At 38.0% G+C, this 21,725-nt stretch overlaps 1 protein-coding gene across 1 annotated transcript in view; it reads left to right on the top strand.

Annotated features, from left to right (window-relative positions):
* The window catches only part of LOC135467520 (uncharacterized), a 53,102-nt gene that overhangs the window by 5,578 nt on the left and 25,799 nt on the right, over positions 1-21,725 (top strand). The window contains 3 exon segments of the mRNA XM_064745292.1: positions 17,338-17,510; positions 18,184-18,272; positions 18,680-18,820. Coding sequence (XP_064601362.1) covers positions 17,370-17,510; positions 18,184-18,272; positions 18,680-18,820 — 371 coding nt within the window. The 5' untranslated portion in view covers positions 17,338-17,369.

Raw genomic sequence — 21,725 nt, 5'->3', positions numbered from 1 at the left:
AAAAAGTTTTCAGTCATAGAAGTTTTAACTCTGTACCCAGGGTTATGTTCCAGGATTTCCTTCTCAAGATTCATTCATGGGGTTTGTCAGGGAATTGAAATTTTATTGACTTCGATCTATTATAAGTAAACTTGTTCATCACTAAATACAGATAGATTTAGATATATATGTCAGTTGCTCCTGGTGTTGCTGAGAAAAATTTTCCCAGAGATGTGTTTCAATATAACTTCTGGGAGAGCCCATGAGTTGGTAGAGCAAATGATATCTTCACTATAACTTTCAAGAGAACCTTTCCATGACATAGCCAGTTAGATCTTCCCAATGTAATGTGTATGAGAGCCCATCAGATGGCAGAGCTGCCAGTGGGGACTTCACAATGTAATGACGGGGAGGACCCATCAGATGGCAGAGCTGCCAGTGAGATCTTTCCAAAGTAATGACGGGGAGGACCCATCAGAGAACAGCTAGTTAAGGCTTCTCAGTATAACTTCTGGGGAACCCATCAGATGGCAGAGCTGCCAGTGAGGGCTTCCCATTGTAATGACGGGGAGGACCCATCAGAGAACAGCTAGTTAAGGCTTCTCAGTATAACTTCTGGGGAACCCATCAGACGGCAGAGCTGCCAGTGAGATCTTCCCAATGTAATGACGGGGAGGACCCATCAGAGAACAGCTAGTGAAGGCTTCTCAGTATGACTTCTGGGGAACCCATCAGATGGCAGAGCCACCAGTTATGACTTCCCAATATAACTTTAGGGAGAACCCATCAGATGGCATAGCTTTTAGTGAGGACTTTCCAATATAACTTCTGGAAAAAACCATCAGATGGCAGAGCCAACAGTGAGGACTTCACAATATAACTACTGGGAGCACCCATCAGATGACAGAGCCCTGTGGATGGCAGAGCCAGTGAGAGCTTTCCAATATAACTACTGGGCGCACCCATCAGATGGCAGAGCCCTGTGGATGGCAGAGTCAGTGATAGCTTTCCAATATAACTACTGGGAGCACCCATCAGATGGCAGAGCCCTGTGGATGGCAGAGTCAGTGAGGGCTTCTTATTCCAGTCAGTGTTATTTTTATTTGCAATTGGCAATTCATAGAGTAAGTCAGGTAATCAGGCGAAAGTTATTCTGAGTATATTAGTAGCTGTCTTCTAATATACGTCTTGAATTTCATCATGACCTTATTTCAGCAATTTACTTACATGTATGTATACATATACATCGATCTGTCAAAATTTATTAATGTGATATGATTGTACAGACCAGGGCATGCCATTAAGGTCTACAATTCTTCACTGGTGTATAGCAGTTAAGAAACTTCTGATATTACACATGTGAGCAGCGTGTTAACATATGTGTCTTGCTTCTGCCAGGAATGGATTACTTCATGAATAATGTTGGCTATGTTAGAATGAGAATTAGCTCAAATATGCCTGACCTAGCCATTGAAGAGGGAAAAGCCTCATTCGTAATGACTGCATTGTCCTGGCTTGTACTGAATATCATTATTGTTCATATGCAGGGCTATTATTATTATTGGAGAAAATTACAGCGGTGTTTTCCCTGCAGGCGTTACGGCTGCGTGCTGTGTGTTGTTTGCTGGATGGGTGTTCTGCTCACTGGGGTTTGGAAGACAATGCACATGCATTCATTATATTTGCATGTATGTATGTGTGAAAGTTTTGCTGCCCAGTTGATGGTAACAATAGCTTCCACTCTTTTCCCCTTCCAGTAATATATATTTGTGTCAGTTTGAGTACAACTGATGCACATATGTACGGAGTTGCACATACTAAGGTTACATGTATGTTGGGAATGCTGTTAATGAGTCTCTTAAGTAAAATGCAGCAATGAACAAAAGTGGCAGTTACCATTGCAGATGAATAGTAATTTCTAATTTTAATATTCAGTGTGACCCACGGCTCATTTGATAAAGAGTTGTTTTTATAAGCCACAGTAATGTAGCCCCAAGAACCTTCCTCATAAAACAAGATATTTAATGTTCGATACTGAAACCACGATTAAACCACAATTTTATCGATTTAATGCATGCATGCATGTAGTTAAGAGGTGAATTTGGATTAAAATTTTAGGCTGAAGTACTGAAATTTTTAGGCTGAAGTGCTGAAATTTTTAGGCTGAAGTCCTGAAATTGCTTTGTGAAACACGCCTCAGACCAATGAGGCTGCAGGCTTGAATCCAACTTCTGCTGGTGAAGCTGTGGCATAATATCACAGTCAGGAGATTTGTCAGCTTGTTGTACTGTTCCCTTGTTACCATTCACTACTTTTGATGCAACATTCAGTTCCAACAAAGAACATTTTGTAGGATTCGTTTTGATTCTGGAGTGAAAGTTACAGTGATCATCCAAGATAAAGCGCTAATTTCACAGTTTTAATTGTAAGTTGCACTAGTTATTGTGTAGTTCATCAGTCGAAATAGACCAAATGTTCCTATTGTACAATTGTACATGCAAGGTACATTAGGAACATTTAGTCTGCTTCGACTGGCTGGACAGAACAGAAAAATCCATTTTATTAAACTACACTTATATGTACAGTAACTCCATGTACAATGATTTCTGTAAGCTGTACCAGGGTACATGTAGATATATCCAGGGTGTAGCCCTCCTGTGCATCCATACACACACACATACATGCTCTCCTAGTCTGGTTGGTTCATGTCTGATGTTGCCAGAGTTTATACAGTTGTGCCTGGGCTACATAAAATAAATAAACAGTGTTAAAAATATCCCACTTCTGATGGAACTGATTAGTACATGGGGTGACAAAGAGGGAAGCAGCATACATATGATAATTGTTTGAAAGTGTTCTGAATTCAGGATGGCCTTGTGTTTCTTAAAAATGAAATGGTTACAGACCCATTAACTGTTTGTATGTATTGAAATGTTACTTTGAACCAAACATTGTTATAAAATGTGTTTATTTGCAGTTAGTTTGTGATACAACTACAGCTGTATAGTGTATTGCATCTAGTGTTTTGTTTCTGTTACATGTACATATCAATGATAAATGTATAATAAGATATCAACTTCATATTAACTCCTGACCACATGTAGCTCTTTTAGTTATTCGGGAACAATGGTTTAGTTGTTCAAATGATAAGTTCTTTGATTCCTGCTTTCACCTGTTGCCTCAGACAGCACCCATGGAACCCTCCCTCAAATCCACTCTCCCCTCTTGGGAATTTTTTCTCACATCCCAGCTCCCCCTGTGTACACCTCTCACCTCCACCCCTGAACCCTCAAGCACAGCTAGTTAAGACACCACATCCCTGGTTCTGATGGCTGTTAAATAGATAGAACATATGCTTGCCTTGGTTGGCTTCCTGTAAATGAGGTTCAACATGTAGTTTTCGGTGTGGATTTCCAGTGTTTAGCACACTCAGCACGCACACCTGTATCTATATGACAACCTCCATTCTTTAAATTGCACATCTGAAAATGTATAAACTCATTGTGTGATGTAGCATGCTTCATGTGCCAGTTCATGATTGTATCTGTATGGACCCGTCAGTTTAGTCCTAGTTTTATTTGGTTGGTTGGTTGGTTAGGGTCTAACGTCAGTTTTTCACAACATATGGTGATGAGGTCTCCATGTACATTGTAGCAGTTCATTCCTATTTTGCAACATACTTGTATTTATATAGTGCTGCCTCAATGTAATGCTCTGCTGTGGACGCTAGGCATGCCCCCTGTCACGATATCTTGACACTTTTGACTTGACTGGGTATTGAACCTCGGATCTACAGGTTACTATGCATATCAAGCACGGCAGAAACAATTTGAAAGTGCTGCGACCATCGCACTAAAGGCAAGGGTCCAGGGGCCCGTCTAGGCTCCAGAATCTTTGGGATGCTAGACGGCTGGAGATGCCCTGAAATCGTTTTACAGGGTCTTTCTTCTTCATATAGATCAATTGTAGTTTTATGTGCTGAACAGTCCACAGTGCATATATGTGCATGGGCCTTCATTTTGTTGATCACCATTAAATTGGTTTGACTTTCGATTTATTGAATTTTTTTTAACTGGGTTTTTACAGTTTTCTTTTGTTTTTGGATGAAAAGTGGTTCAACCATGGCTGTACTGCTTCCAATGGCAAGACACATCCACTACACCACCACAGCTGGTACAACTCCTAGAGCACACACATGTACAGTCTGTGTGATGGGGAAAGTAATCATCCACTATGTGGAGTTTTATACAAAATATCATTGTCCTTTTAGTGAACACTGCATAGTGGTGGTTAAAAAGGTTGAAGAATTAGGGTACTTGTATGGACATGTATGCACATTTACATGTGGATGACAGGACTATTGTTTTCTGGACAGTGTATTTATGCACATTTACATGTGGATGACAGGACTATTGTTTTCTTGGCAGTGTATTTATGCATATTTACATGTGGATGACAGGACTATTGTTTTCTGGACAGTGTATTTATGCACATTTACATGTGGATAACGGGACTATGGTTTTCTTGGCAGTGTATTTATGCACATTTACATGTGGACGAGAGAACTATGGTTTTCTTGGCAGTGTATTTATGCACATTTACATGTGGATGACAGGACTGTTGTTTTCTTAGCAATGTATTTATGCACATTTACATGTGGATCAAAGGACTATTGTTTTCTGGACAGTGTATTTATGCACATTTACATGTGGATAACGGGACTATGGTTTTCTTGGCAGTGTATTTATGCACATTTACATGTGGATAACGGGACTATGGTTTTCTTGGCAGTGTATTTATGCACATTTACATGTGGACGACAGGACTGTGGTTTTCTTGGCAGTGTATTTATGCACATTTACATGTGGATGACAGGACGGTTGTTTTCTTGGCAGTGTATTTATGCACATTTACATGTGGATGACAGGACTGTTGTTTTCTTAGCAATGTATTTATGCACATTTACATGTGGATCAAAGGACTATTGTTTTCTGGACAGTGTATTTATGCACATTTACATGTGGATAATGGGACTATGGTTTTCTTGGCAGTGTATTTATGCACATTTACATGTGGATGACAGGACTATTGTTTTCTGGACAGTGTATTTATGCACATTTACATGTGGACGAGAGAACTATGGTTTTCTTGGCAGTGTATTTATGCACATTTACATGTGGATGACAGGACTGTTGTTTTCTTGGCAGTGTATTTATGCACATTTAAATGTGGATGATGGGACTATGGTTTTCTTGCTAGCGTATTTATGCACATTTACATGTGGATGACAGGGCTATTGTTTTCTTGCTAGTGTATTTATGCACATTTACATGTGGATGGCAGGGCTATTGTTTTCTTGCTAGTGTATTTCTCACATTTCCACATGTTCCAGTACCAGTACTGTACTCTACAGGAGAGCTTTGCTTTTGTGAACAGTTTAAAGTATGTATAAATTCATAACAGGAAAAGTTGTACAGAATAAGTGTAATATGTCACAAAGGTTTTATTACTCCTCAGAAATTTAGTGTGAACTGAAGCTTGCTAGCCCCAAATAGCACGTGTGGATCTGTAGCGAAATGTGGCTGGATTTATCAGTTTTACGCCAGACAGGAAGTGGTGAATTGGTGAATTAGGAGTGGCAAATCTCTGGTGAAGGGAAATGCTTATGAACGGAAATGAAGGGAATTCTGCCTATGATAAGTACATGTATAAACTCCCCTTAGCAATTTAACATTAGACGTTTTTAAGCAGTATGCAGCAAAGTGTACGGATATCACAAATGTTGTGTTCTAAGTCCTTGGAACTTGCTATCATGCACCAGTTGTAAAAAGTAACTTTTGATACATTCTAATGTGTTGATAGTGCATGTAGATATAAATTGAAATTCATGGTGTCTTTTGTGGAGTACATGCTCAACTGTTTTTAGAATTTATGTATTCTTGAAATTTCTGCATTACTCTCTTTTTAAGTTGTTGTGAGTTAAACAAGGGAACTTTCTGTTCTGAAAGAGTGCTTGTATACAGAACCTACAGGTACATGTATACCGCCTGTATTCTGTTAAGTGGCATACACACTTAACCATCTGCAATTAGTTTAAGAATAACCCAGTACAATACATTCTGACCTTTGCACTTGTAATCAGTACTAGATCTTGGAAGGTAATACAAGATTTTATTACAAAATTGTTTACAGGTGTTTTGTAAAAAAAGCAGGTGTAGCTCCCTGTGGAAAGAGTGTTATTAATAAAATGCAAAAATAGTCCGGCTATTTTAGCTCACAGCATGAAGGGAATGATGCTAGCTCAGGCTTCTTGATATCCGAAACTAAAGCGTAACTGCTTTGCGAGAGTCTCCAGAACAAATACAATACAACGACAACATGAAAATCGCATCACATCATTTCTGTCTCCATGGAAACCCAAGTTTATGTAAATACTTGCTAAAGAGATATCAGGCTGAAGTGTTGCCTCATATGGCTGTGTAAACATTGGGATTGATAAAAACATGATAAGACCTGATTGATTTAAAGCATTTCTCTGAATTTTAAGTGTTGATCTTCTTGTTAGAGATCACTTTAAGTCAAAGTGAAAGCAGCAAGTATTGTCACATGAAAATTGCATAAAACTTTTGAAACACCAGAAACAGAAAAGGCAAAAGTGAAAAAAATTTTGAAACAGCTTGAAATGATGACTTTAAATATAGAATTTGATGGGAAAGATTTGTGTCTTCAACCTCTAAGACTGGCAGCGATGATAGTTGTTATGGGCAAGTAACACTACATGTTTGTATTACTAACCCCTTAGTATAGCAGACTCAAGGCCTGGCTGCCTATCAGGGGGACGGTGTCTGTGATCAAATGGGGAGAATTGCATGTGTGATCATTTGAATGACTTTACAGAGTATTTGTTCCTGTATAAGTGAAACACCTGTAGGATGCCACATCTGATGAGTGCCCACAAGTAATGAAATCACATTGGTGTTCCCGATGTCTTCACTCATTTCCCAGATGTACTACCTACAGAGTAAATGTTTGGTCCTGTAAGCAGTTCATAAACCAACCACCTGTCAACTCAGCATGTTTGAGCCACAGTGAATGATTAACCCTGCCTTTGAAATGGCTGTATGGCAGGGTGGAAGCCTTAACTGGGTGTGTGTTATGTGTTGTCTGGCCAGGCATTCGCCTCCTTTTGAATGCCCCTGTGTGGCAAACAGGTTGCGGCGTTGTTTAACCACCCCCTCTCTGACCCCAGCTCTCTCTGACTCACTAAGGTTATATCTATCCCGGATTTACTAACACTTCATACTCTGACATACCTCAGGGCGCCTATTGTAGTACACATACATACCCAGGGCTGGCCATCCGGTCGCACTAGCAGGTAGGGTCGGTTACTCAGGCATATCTAAAATATCATGCTGCAGAAACACTAGCCAAGACATCATTGTGTCATTTGCTTGTTACTGTTGTTCAATATGTTGTATTTTATTAATTCCATCTACAGATACATATATGTTTGCACAACCTTTGCTTTGCTTTGCTTTTTTGGATTCCCCAGAAATACCTGGCCATGGCATAGGTTTACAAAGCATCTTAAGTAAATCAGTTCTGAGACTGGAAGTAAAATGCAGCATTACAGCTTTCTTTAACGGCTCATTCTAATAGGTTCCGGTGCATTTACAAATTTCTTATGAAAGTGTGAAGTATTAGATGACAAATTGTAGTCTATACCACTTCATTTAGTTTCCACACAGTTTATTTTTTTCTTTAAGATTTGTGTTTTGTAACTTTGTCTACATGTAGGATGCAAAAGCTAGTGATATTTCCTTTGGCTGATGTTGATGAATGAATTAAGTTTTATAATTCACGTCAGTCTTATGATGTAGGTTCTGTCATGACACTGAAACAACATTGTAAGTAAAACTGTAAAAATTAACTCCTTTTGATGTAGCTGACACAGGCATGAACAACATGTAAGTTCAATGGAGAATTGGTATTTTGTGAAAGTATTAAAAGCCAGAATAGCATTATACATTACTTTGAACACATTTGTGTTGACATTCCACAACTTTTATAGGTGACAATGGAATCATGTCCTCGCAGCACCAAAAAACCTGATGGAGTTCACACTTCTTTGAAGACATATAGAAAGCATGTGTTAAACATTTTGAAAGCTTTAAGACAGCGATTGACTTGCCATTGTTTATTAATACCACTTGACCTAGAAGAAAAATTTACCTGGCTCTTATCATGGTTATTCATCATTTTGCATGGTAATTGTGAATTGTTTATTACCTGTCGGTCAGGTACAAGTACTCATCCTTCATGTGGGTGTAACATTGAAAAGGTGGGTCAGAACCTAGGAGCTTAATAGGGTTAGGTACACACTATAAATGGTAGGATAGGCTAAGCTTAGGGACTATAAAAACATCCCTTTTAAGGTCACTTCAGGAGCTGATTGCATAGTTTTAGCTTTTTTAAGAGTTACACATACATGTGCTGATAAAGTTAGAGGTAATTTATACCTGCACATGTAGGAATTTAGTTCCTGGGCACATTCCAGGTGTGAGGTGTCCATTCCGCATGGTTCAAATTCACCTACAATTTTGCTCCTGCAGTATGCTAACATGTATAATGTAGATGTACATTTGGGTGTTTCATGAAACAGTCCGTATAAGTATAATGTATTTAATCAGGTTTCTGTGTTAACAACAGATCTACTAAGTAAATTTATGTATGAATGTTCAACTACGCTTCTAAGTTGCATGGCGACCTTCATGGCCGAGTGGTTATAGCCTCCTAGCACATCAAAGTTGTGACCTGGGTTGGGTCATACCAGACTTTAAAAATGGTACTTGCTGCTCCCTCGCTTGGTGCTGAGCAGTGAGAGGTTAGAGGAAGGAAACATGACTGTTTAGCCTGGTGTCAGTGTAATGTGACTGGGTGTGGTGTCATATCTGATGTCTTTGGCATGTGAGCATAGTCCGAGCATACATACATCTTAATGACTAAGTAGCCCCCACACCAATCCAAATTTCTGACGCTCCTGTCAGAAATTGGCAAGAGCTTCCAGCAACCTGTGGATGGTCATGGATTTTCGTTGGGCTCTTCCCTGCTTTCTCCCAGCATAATGCTGGCTGCAGTCTTGTAAGTGAAATATTCTTGAGTACGGCATAAAACACCCATGAGATAAAAGAGTAGTTGGAAGGCTGTTTTGAAATGTATTGGGAAAGGTTTGACCATTTTGTCTTCTGCTAAGAACAATCATCTTGTTTTGAATATATTAATTAGATCCTAGGAGTTGTTGAACTATTGACACATTTGGTTGTTTTCCAAAATCTGAAGAAGTGTTGTAAAGTTTTCACTGATCATTAAAAATTTTTAGTATGCATTATGGAGTCGACTTACAGTTAGCATTATACTGAGGATGTTATTATGCAGGGATATTGTGTTCATGAGTACCGCTTGTCAACCAACAACAGAAATCCAGCGTTTAAAGACCAGTTTTACATACATACACACATTTACACTGGTCAGTTAGTCCTCATAATTCAATTTGCATTTATAAAAATGGTGACCGTGTGAAATAATACGGGTATTATTCAGAATATGACAGGATTTCATTGGATTTGAATAGTGTATCCAATAAATGTATAGAATATGTTCACACTGGAATCCAAATCAGATGTGTGTTAAGGTTAAATTTAAAATACACGTGCATTTGTAATTATGTCAGTTGCGCATCTGTTGATGAAGATGCAAGACAGCCCCTTCAAGTACATGTACATGTACATACTAGATATGTACAAAGTAAGCACCATACCCTGTATCACACGATACTACACATACATCTATACCAGACCACGGGTAGAGAAACAAGTCCTGGTCATGATGGCCTGAAACTTTGCTCTACTTGAACCACTTAACCTTAATAACCCTCTGCTAGATTACATGACATGGCCCTCAGAGCTTGTTACGGAATCAGACAGACTTGGTTGGTACTTCGTGTACTAATGTTTAACTGTAGGGAGTAAGCTGGGCCTGCTTAGGCTGACAATCTGTGTGATGATGTGAATGCTATAACATTACATGCATCAGTTAACGCAGGCTTTGAAGAATGGTGGCAGCTGCGGGATTTCAATAAAGGGATCCTTTTATTGCAACAGACCCTGACTGAACGGTCTATGTGCATAAAGTTTGTGTAATGCAGATCTTGTTTTCCCCAAATTTCCCGAATAGTACTGTTGTTGTTGCCCAGGTGGCCTGATTTAAGATTTGTTTCAGTTTTGTATTTTGCGTACTAGTACCTGTAAAATGTTTAGGATACAAGCATATCATATAACAAAGCTTAAATGGTCTTTTACACATAAATAGGGCTGTTATGGAAACTTCAGTGATTCTTTGGAACTTCTTTAGCTTATGAAGTTCACCAGAACTTGCATCCTGCTTTTAATTATGAAAAGGCTCATCAACAGGCTTGTCATCATCTGCATGCATTTTCATGTTCAGGGTACATATATGCAGTTAATCCATGTGGTTCCAGACAAATAAAACAAGTGGGTAAAAAGGAGAGAAAAAGATCATTTTTTGCCAAAAAGTTTTTGATAAGCACGTGCAGTATTGCAGCTGAGTGAGAAAATGAAGTGATCAGTAGGTTACATACGTGTGACTACAGCTACCTGTAGACCTATTCCATGGATTCTACATGTAGATAAATAATAAAATCATTTAATTGAAAATAAATATAAAAAGTAATTAATGATTTAAAGTAATTGCTGAAGTTTTTTTTATGCATGGCTATACATGTACATGTCTTTTATATCTACACATCACTTTTGAAAACAAATTTGCCAAATTTACAATCCTGTAACCCAGCATTCCTGTACAGTACATGTATGTCGGGTCTTGAAGAGTTCTTGACTTGCAATAAAATTTAACGGTCATTTGTTTGAGGAATGAAAAGGATGAGCGAGAGGTTTACCAATTTGTGAGCAGTAAATAGGGATTTACACAAATCTGTCTCCAGACAAACCATCCCTATCAGTGTCTCACTTTCAGCCCAATCATTCTGTTGATGTGGGTCGATGTATTCAGCATGGTTTTCTTTGTTGGCGGGATGTCTGATCTTTGGTGAATGAGGGCAGACAGACCTGGTGTTTCAACGACAACGACGCCTACGTCTTACAGGTCGAGGTTTTACAGGCTGAGATCAGTGCGTGGCTGACTCTGCAGTAGTTGTGCAGACTGGTGTGGTGCTTGCCTTTGCAAAGCTCTATTCCCATCTGGACTACCCCTGGGGGTATTCAAGCAGGTAGCTACATTTAGACTGTGGCTAACTAGCAGCTAAAGCAGTGGGGTATGTTCTCTGTCAGTGCTTACATCTGTTCTCATTAATTTACAGTTACAGTTGCGTTGTGTGTGTTTATGCCATTGGCGTTACCACATGCATGGTGGCCAGACCAAGCCCTTTGGCAGCGTGGAAAAGTGGCAGTGCATGCTTTGTATCGGGAGAATGCCTGAGTACAATCAAAAAGTAATTTTGGCTAGGAATGATTGCATTGCATATATGTCTGATGTGAAATCAATCTAATAGGATATATTGTTATATATGCTATATGGTTATAAAAACGGTTTGATAGTCATAAAGCATTTCAAATTTGGCCGTGTTATCATTGATTTCCAGAAGGGCGAATGTTCTATCTTCTGTAGACAGGTTGTTTGGCCTAGAACGCAGCACTTTCTGATATGGTATACCTACATGTGCATGTAGCGTTGAGTATTAGAGAATTAATTTGCATAGCTTGCAACAGAAATCAGGTTTGTGCGTTTTGTGATGTATACAATACTCATCAGAACTACATGTTATTGCTCCAGTTTGTGACGGAAATAAATCAGAGTGAATATTAAGCTTTAGATTATATGTACATACATGTAAATATGTATATGGGGATGAAATACCTGTGCTGTTGGCCATTGGCTGCTCTTAATCGTAATGATTCATAAAATGATTAAAATCATTTCAGCTGTATTCCTTGCATAACAACATGTGTATCTGCATGTCATCATCACCACTTTGCATAACAGCCTTAAAATTCATACAACAATTTTATATCAAAATTCTGGTAAACATAGTACACCGAATCCAGTGAACATATTTTAACTGGATTGTGTAGTACACGTATATATGGTAGATACCTGTAGAGATCAGTTATACATGATCAGTTATACGTGGCCAGTTTTACATGATTGGTTATACATGCATACATGTGCACTGCCTTTACTGTAAGATCTTACAATTTTCATGTAGTACTGTAAAATAATGCACTGGCTTTAGTAATGCATACGTGGGATTTATGCTATGTATTTTGCCCATGTTTGACAGAGGTATGGTGTGTGATAGACAAAGAAGTTCTCATTTAGAGAACACACATTGATTATGTAATTTTATGTACAGGTACAGTGTCTGGGTTCAGCTGTTTCATTCTTTACCAGAAGATAATATGTGCCTCCATTTGGTTCATGTATACCTTCAGACTTAAAGTGGATGTACATGTATTACATATCTCTGTTAATGATGACATTTTTTTTTTTCTTTTACGGGGGGGGGGGGGGGGGGGAGAGAGGAGGGGGTGCACTTTCAGCCAGTAACTTGCTTGTATCTGGGAGACCCTTATAAACTGCCAAATCACAGTTTCTCACCATCCATGGACACATTTGCTGGGGCTTTTCATTTGCAGCCAGTCTGATTTGTTAATTGATGTGGCATTCTAACAGCTTTTTCCAGGACCCCTTTAGTAAACTGTTGGTAGCACAGTTAGAGATAAGTTGATGGCTGTCAGCAGCAAATAGGATGGATGTCCAGATCTCTGCCTTTTTAAAGGTCACAGGATGCTATCAGCTGTGAGAATAAACACTCACACATTCATTTTTATCCTGACTTCTATGGTAGCTCAGTCTTACCATTACTGTTCCCCCCCACCCCCCTCCAATTATATTTTCGAAAGTATATGGTGTGAGTACTATAATGTGTCTATTTGTGATGTTTGTAGACCCAAGATCACCCAAAGTTTACTGTAATTCACGAACCAATTATAAGATGTTAATTCAGGCATATTCTGAAGGAGATTTCAGTGTTGGCTGATGAAATGATGTCTTCTATGGAGCCCCGAAACTGGCCAATCTAACCAATGTAAATTTGTCTCCAAAATCAAATTAAACATGTACATAAATTGCTCAGAACCTTGCTCTTTCATATGTGAAAAAGTCGAGGAATCAGGTCTTTGGTAGTTCTTTTTCAAGTGACACATTTTGCTATCATTCTGATCAATTAATATACCTAATAAGTCTAGTTTTTTTTGCAGTTTGAACAGTTTCTTATCAGAAGAAATTAAATGATGGCATCGAAATATTTTCACTTTAAGAGTTTTACATGCTGCAGAAGGTGTGTTTTTACAGATCATTGACAAACTTCAAGTTAACCACTATAATTCACTGTTGTGGAACTGTATGTAAGGATAGTCATTTCTGTTCAGACTTGTTCAGAAGCCAGTTATTGACTTGTTTGCCTCGCTGTTGTCATTATCCAGACACTGATATAAAGGGGTGAAGGAAAACATGGTGTAGGCACACATGTGTATGGCCAGTCTGATCATGGTGTTGACAAGCTGGGTAAATATTTAATGTTTCAGTACTGCAGGTCCGATAGGTATGATATGACCAGACTTGTCAAAAAACGGCTATTATTGATGGCCATTGTCATCATCTGCATTTTAACATTAACTTTGTCTAGAATTGGATTTGTTTTGGAAATGCATGGCTTGGTGAATTTCCCAAAAATGTTATGGAATAGAATTTCAGACAATTATGGTTACAAAGTGTGGGTGTAAATTGTTTTTCGTATTGCATAGTGGAAATGTTATGACTGACAATGGCATTTGATAAGTCACATTTTCAGCCCAACTGTACAAAGTACAGGCACCGCTAATGTCATACCCTGAGTGTGGGTAATAGATCTGTTAACAGTAATAGAAATGTGAAGGTAAATGGTAAGGTGCTGTCTTTAAAATTGATGGAAGTACATGTATTGAGGTTAGGTTTTGAATACATTCAAAGATGGATGTTCCATCACTGAAGGCCTGTGTACATATTTATTAATTACCAAAAATTCTAAATTTTTGGGCCTGGTTTGCACATGTACTAACATCAGTGTTAAGGTTGATGTTTTATATATTTGGGTTGTTATAAAATGCTTTGTCTCGCTTAAATGCAGATGTATTTCCACTGTATTTACAAGTGTGAAAAAATCCTTGCCATTAATATCGTGTCACATGAGGACTTGGGCCGTTGGAAATTAATGTCAGAGATATTTCACCTCTAGACCACTAGGGTTTTGTTAGGCTGCAAATACATGAGTCATGTTTTAAGGGATTTACTGGTAAACTTTCTAAAAATGTTGATAGCATAGTTCACAAACCATGAAATGCTTCTGACCATGAGTAATGGAGATTTGGGCCAGTGTTTTATGTATGTGTTTGGCTCAGTGTTTTGTGTATGTGTTTGACTCAGTGTGAAAGCCACAGCCTTATCCTGTTTTACTGGGATCACTCTGACATCCTCCCACTGACATGGCTTAACCTGACACACCTCACGGCCCTCTATCTGTAACCCAGCACTACTGTAAGCAGGTCACTGTATAGCACCTCAGTCTGCTGGAGATACTGTATGCCCTGTGCAGATGCAGAGGGAGTAGGGTAGCCCAGATACAGCTGCTGGATAATCGTCACATCTACCTGGCTGTTGTGCAGTCTTACGCAGGTGTAAACTAAGCCTCTAGCTGTTGGTGTTTACCTATATAAATGTATAGACCATTCATGTAGTTTGCATGTATTGTACGTTTTTTATATACAGGTACATCCATCATGCAGTTTCGTATGTTGCAAAATATGCTGACTGCAGTAAATCTGTTGTAATTCAACTTTGCCAGCAGCAGTATGCTTTGGTTGCCATTAATATTTTTTTAGCCCCTTATGTTATAAGTGCATACTTTTGTGGAGTGTACATAATTTTTTCCCAACTTGGAAATATAGACCATTCAGGAAAGTGACAGATTTGATAAGACTTCAGAGTGCTTTTTGCTAATGACATGTTTGTAACTATTCAAGCTTTAAAGGCATGCAAGAATTAACAAGAAATTGTGTTTTAATTTACTTTTGTACATGCTATTGGTGCATGTTATTTGTACATATTAGTAAGCATCCAAAACACTTCGAAGCCTTAGTGCTGTTTGTATAATTCATTTAATGATTTAATTTCTCAATTTTCAATTTTTTTAATTTTGTAAAGATGTTACCATGAAGGCATCACCACTTATGACATGTTGAAATGCGTAATTAATATTGTTTAAGTACACATGAAGTACTTGATGAACGTGTAGGCTACATTTTGTCATCCATTTAATAGTTCCATCTTTCACTGACTCTTTCCACCAATGACATTAATATTTCACTCTGGATGAGCCACTTATGGAAATCTTGATTTAACAGTTCAGTAATTTTGTATCAATAGGGATGTAAACCTGACTTGAACTTCGCTGTGACCTTCAGTCCTGTGGTGCATGGCCAGTGCCGCACACTCCACCTTACTGTCTGCAGGTAGACCTCTTTCATGTTGTCTGAAGGAATGATGAAAATAACTGGGATGGTGTTAACAAATCAATGAATAGTGAACAGGATTTGGCTGGAGGCTAGTTTTGCTGTATTGTGGTGCTAAGCCCATCCAGGACCCTCCAGCTACCAGTTCTACACAAGTATGCATGTACTTAGTACTGACTGGAATTACCTGTAAGTATGACGACTGAACACAAGTCTGCCTGAAAACATTTTTGTGATATTTAGTGCAAATAAAAAATACAAGAGCAACATTCCCTCAATTTTAAGATTCTGAAAATGTTCAGGGAATGTTACCGGGTGTAATAATGTGTCCATATACATTCCGAAAAATTTCAACTGTTTATGATTATTAGAGTGTAAACATAAGGGAACATTTTGTTGCATTCATGCATATAAAACACAGACATTATTTTATAATATGTACATGTATAAGGTAGTAAAACCTTGTGCAATCTGGACTGAAAGCATTTCTCTGAAAGTTAATTACATGTGTTATCAAGTAATACCACATAAGGTAGTTATGTACACTTACATGATCACCTTTCTTTAAGTTTCTTCAGGTTCATAATGGTCTTACGCCATTATATAGTTTTCATGCATATATCAAGTCAGTTCATAGCGAATAAAGACAGACATGTTTGAGTACATGTAACGTCTAAGTTCTAACGAGAACGCTTTAGATTTTTTCATGAATGAAATCGATCATTTTGTTTACACAGCCTCTGCTAATTATATTGCTTTGTTGACTTATCATCATATTAAATACTCCCTTGATTAAATATCTGCTATACACTGTAAAGTGTTAATAGTGATTATTTGCTTTGCATGATATGCTGATGGGATTTACTGAGTCCTACATGGTCACTTGCCATGTGATCGTGTATGATCAGCAAAAGTGATCAGGTACATGAAAAACGTGAACTGATCCGTTCGCAGACAGATGGTGAAGTAGACCTTTTGAAGGACGCCTGTATACTGTCTCACTGGACTCAAGGAATGTCAGGCTCTTCTGACCTCAGTAGCCACAAAAGCTGGCCAGTCAAAATGTACTTATATAGACTGATGAATATTCATAATGAGGGTCTACATGTGATGAAACAGGAGTGTACTGGATGTATGAACCGGGATGTACATGTGCATCTATAAACAGATGTACTCAGACTTCCCTTATTGAAGACATACAAGTTCATGTAAGCTACACTTTGAGGTATAAAAACAGACCAGGAAAGTGCTGCTTACCCATGTAACAACTGAATTCTGGCTAATGTATGAGTTGTGTTTGTCAAGTACATGTCCTGTATACATGATAAGTTAAAACATTTTATGTACGTGTACCTGTACGTGTACATGTACATGTTCTGCTGTAACAGTATTTATATCCTAGTTCATCAATTCATGTATTGTTTTCGAACTGTCTCAATCAAGGCATCTACTTAATAATTCACATGTGTGAACCACTTTTTGTGAACTGTACTAATAATGTACATGTAGTTGTAACATTTTTCAAATGGCAAATGAGATGATAATATACAAAAAAAAAAGAAATTATGATGACATGAGCTGTGTATATAAACTAGCTAGTTTGAACATACAGGAATGAATCAGACCTAGGTGAATATTCAAGGGTAGCATCATGTGAAATGTGAGTGTTAATTAATACAAGTTTGAAGAAAATCTTTGGTTTTGCTTGTTTCAGATTTATTGGTGTGCTAAGGTAAAGTTTCCAGGATGCAGGCACCGTCAAATTTCCAGCCTGTCAACATTCTGCGACAGCAACAACCGCCGGCGCCCTCTATCCCGCGTTACAGGAAGTTTGACTTGTACAGGGATGCCAGTCACTTCCGATTCGTAGATGATCATGCCATTCAGGTATGTATTCTTTCTCTAGAACCTTAATTTGACCATCGTTTTGTTTGTTGGGCATCAGCAAATATCTTTTTGAGGCTTTTAATGGCATTGTTTTTTCTCTCTTTCATTGTTGGGTTTCTTTAAAATCTCTATCTTCTTGACAAACCGAAATTAAAAAAAAAAAAGACAAGAACTTCCTACCAAGCTACAGGAACATGTACCCTGTTTTTTCGAATGTCTTGGATACCCTTGAGTGGATACAGCAGATCCAAGCATGACTAATGTGGTTGCCTGCTGCAATTCCTGGAGCATGGTACATCCGTGACTTCTGGTCGGGTAAAGTGCCAGCAGAATGAGGGATGGAGGTTTCCTCTGGGATCTAAACTGGTACCTATTCCTTGCAAGAAAAGTCTGTTATACTGCATAACAGAAATACATGTATGCATTAATAGTTACAGCATCAGATCAGCATCACCCCATTCATTCAAGTAAATAATTGAATGAAGTCGTCTGTAAGCTGATAGTTACAATGTATGTGTCATGATGAGATTATAGTGATATTAAAATGAAAATTTGATAACGATTAATTCAGATGTAATTTGTAGTACATTTATGTTTATGTATGCTAGATAATGATGTTGACATTTTGTTGAAATTTTGTTTTACATGTAATGGAGGTGTTGATTTCATGTAGGTTGCTCGTGCTGAACATGACACCTTCAATGACCTGATTTACCACCTGGTGTATGCCCCACGACTCCAGTCTGACCTGGACAAGACAAGGTGATGCGCTCCTCCATCTGCTGTTTTATTTGATACATGTATAAGAATGTCTTTGAATCATTTTCAGTGTCTTCTGTAGTTAACTTGGAAATAATTTCCATAGGGAAAGCCTTCAAGGTATGACTAAATGTAAAGTAGAAAGTAAATATGTGGAAAGAAATCAAAATTGTAGTACGTGTATATATGTATGTGATATTGTAAAGGTTTTTCAAGTATTTATAGTTAACCATTTTGGTTAACTAATACTGGTTATGGAACCATTTTTAAATTGAATGACTCTTTTTGCTTTTTTGAGGACTATAAATAGTACTTGTCACTGTCAAACCTGAAAAATAGTGTGCAAGCGAAAATGTTGTTTGATGTCATAATGCTCTCTTCTTTTCAAATGAAATATTTTGCCATTGTAGGGCCATTTTCCGTTGGATGACTTCCAAGAACATGTATACAATTAACTTCAAGAACGTCCAGCAGGGTTCACCAGAAGAAGTGCTTCTCTCCTTCAAGAACAAGAAAGGAACCTACGCAAGGATTTTTGAAACTCTTTGTGGGTGAGTAGAACTTGTTGTCAAAGGAAATCTCATTTTCAACAGCGGATCTATATGATATGCTTTTTCTGCAGAATGATTGATGTTTTATACACGGCTGTTATGGACGAGGCATTTAGCACCTTTTTAATGGCAAGATTTCATCTGTGGAAAAGAAATTTATAGTTAACATCTCAACACCTATTTTGCCAAAGACATTTTATGCCGAGGTTGAAGGACTTGAGTAAGGCAGTGCAAACATTGTTAACAATTTGGATTTAGGACACCATATTGGAGCAGATGTCCTCCAGGTGGTGGTTACTGAGCACTGTTGGCTGTGGCAGATAAGGCTGTCATTGATCAAGTAGATGAAAGTTGCAGACTCAAGTCATGAATATGCTCCTGTTGCAGTGGGTAACAAGCCTTAATCCAGCTGAGAACAGATTTGTGATTTGGATTGGAGGAAAATCTCCCCATTTCCCTGAATGCAGTTTTTGTCTCTCTTGACGTGACCTAATTTCTCATGCCAGATTAGACGCTGTCCTTTTGGTGAAGTACAATATTAACCAAGATCATTATAGTCATTGAGGGAAAGTGTGAAGGACAGACGTAGTATATGCACCAGTTTGCCATTATTTGATTTCCTTGAAGTACTATAGCTGTTTGCATTGAAGATGTTTCTCATTGTTCAAGTAGATGAGAAAAACGCTATGAATAATTTCATCATAATGCCATAGATGTGTACAAGAACTGCTGTCTTGATAACAAGTTGTCATCAATAATTTCTGCATATTTGAATCAAATTATTCAATGTATCAGAACTTCTATTGATTTTGTCCTATCCAAAATTGAGGGGATGCATCATTAATCCCCTGAAATGAGAAAAAGACGGATCAACTTTTGATGGATTAGAGTCGCTAATGTTGTGTAATATTCTGGCGTCGGCGCTTGTATGTTTTTATGGTCTTACAGATTTGGCTGAGCTCAGTCAAAAACGGTAGTTTTATTACAGGCTCTTTATTGATGGGAAATTACACACTTGGTCAAGTTTAGCAGGCCAGAGCATGATATTTATTGATTCTGTTCAAGTATTGCGGACAAATCACTGTTTTCCTGGAGAGGAGAGAACTGTGATTATCTGGGTCGAAAGGGGAGATAATGAGGGATTTGGAGACTTGGCTTGCCATTAAATCTGTCATGGTATTCTACTGACCTCTCTCGTTAGCAAGGGCTGCATAATTGATGGGATTTTGCAATACACACATGTTGCTAACTTTTGAAGCGTTTCAAAGCTGTGGAAATGGCAGATAATCCTGACAGTGTGAATTGTAAAGGTCAGAAATCTACATCGGAACTTTATTTAATAAATTGTGCACTTTTTTTTTTCACATGAAGCAAATTTTATACTTTTATACATTGCAACTATGCGACTAATAGCAACTATTTTTTGCCTCCTTGTGTTGTTATCATTCCATTGTCTCAGTTGACAACCTTTATGTCTGGAATTCATTCTCTGGCGACAGTTTTGTTATGCACAGTCCATTCATCACTGGTGTTGATTAGCTTGTGACAGATTATCAAGTCGTATAGTATTTCACTTCCTGCTGGACAGATAAACCTAGCTACTTGATCACCTTGACAAATTCATTAGAAAAGGACGAGCTCATTGACTACCAATTACAAGTCATAATGAGCCTGCTGGACGGTAGATAAATCTGTGGAGGTCAAAATAAACAGGCTTTTATTTGATTAGGGCTGACTTTGTGGCAGATTTGGGAGGCCCTGCTCATGGTCTAAGTGAACATCTAAATTTTGGGTTGCTTCTTGTCGGACATTGATTGACTGGTGGAGCCTCTGGAATTAATCTTTAGTGTGAGTAATTCAGTTTCATTCTCTCCACCAAATGTCTTCAACTGACCGTCAACATGACCATGAAGCTTCCTGGCTCAATTTGCTGAGGAAGAGAAGCGTGATTTTCTGGGAGGTCAAAGTGTTTGATGTTTACCAGAAGAATCAGTGCATCATAAATCAAACTGGAGCAAAACTGGAACAGTGTTATTTTCATTATAAAGCATTTTAATCCGTAAGTTTTGAGGTCACGCAGGCTTGGTGTTAGTAACAAACAGAGTTCCAATCAGAATTTTGTGTATGTAATGTTTGTCATATGATCCAATTCAAGTTTTTCATGTCCGTGTTTAAGCTCATGTTAATTAAAACAAGGACAACACTTTTTTTTATTGGTATGTAGAAGCTTTTGAAAACGTGCTGCCTAATCAAATCCAATACCAAGAAGAAAGCGAGCAGTTCATAGGTTGCATGAACGCATTGATTTTCCTGACTATATATGCAGTAAATTTGTCAACTTAAACATCAAAAATATATAACTAAATTACATATGGTACCATGCCATACCACTTGCACATTTCTCTACAACATATCAAAAAATCAACCTAGCATGACCATCATTTGTTTTGGATGTGGTTGGTGGAAGTGAAGTCATGGAATTTGATTACTTTGGTAACGTCCAGTGGGTGGAAAGTGTCACTGGCTAAAAAGTTTTCAGTTCTATCTGAAAAAGACAAAATTCTGATATACTTTAATTAGGTTCAAACTCACAGTGCAGAGATTTATAGTGCATCAATAACCTAAAATATCTGTATGGCAGTATTACCCCAGTCAATGCTCCTTCACTCTTCAGTTTGGAGGCAAATGTTAGACCTAATTGCACAAATTGCACATGTGTAACCATGAACATAGTGCTGTCCTTTACAAGACTGCACACAGAGCTGAACTTCATTTTGTCATAAAATAAAAGAATGCCATCTTGCAACAGTAAACGTCTGGCATAGCCTTCTACAGATGTACATGTATTTTAGAAAAAAGAAAAAAAAACACAAGCAATTTGCTACCATCATCTTTCTTAATACCT

Source organism: Liolophura sinensis, chromosome 6 (assembly GCF_032854445.1).
Source record: "Liolophura sinensis isolate JHLJ2023 chromosome 6, CUHK_Ljap_v2, whole genome shotgun sequence".
NCBI classification, from domain to species: domain Eukaryota; kingdom Metazoa; phylum Mollusca; class Polyplacophora; order Chitonida; family Chitonidae; genus Liolophura; species Liolophura sinensis.
This window is presented reverse-complemented; position numbering and strand designations above follow the sequence as displayed.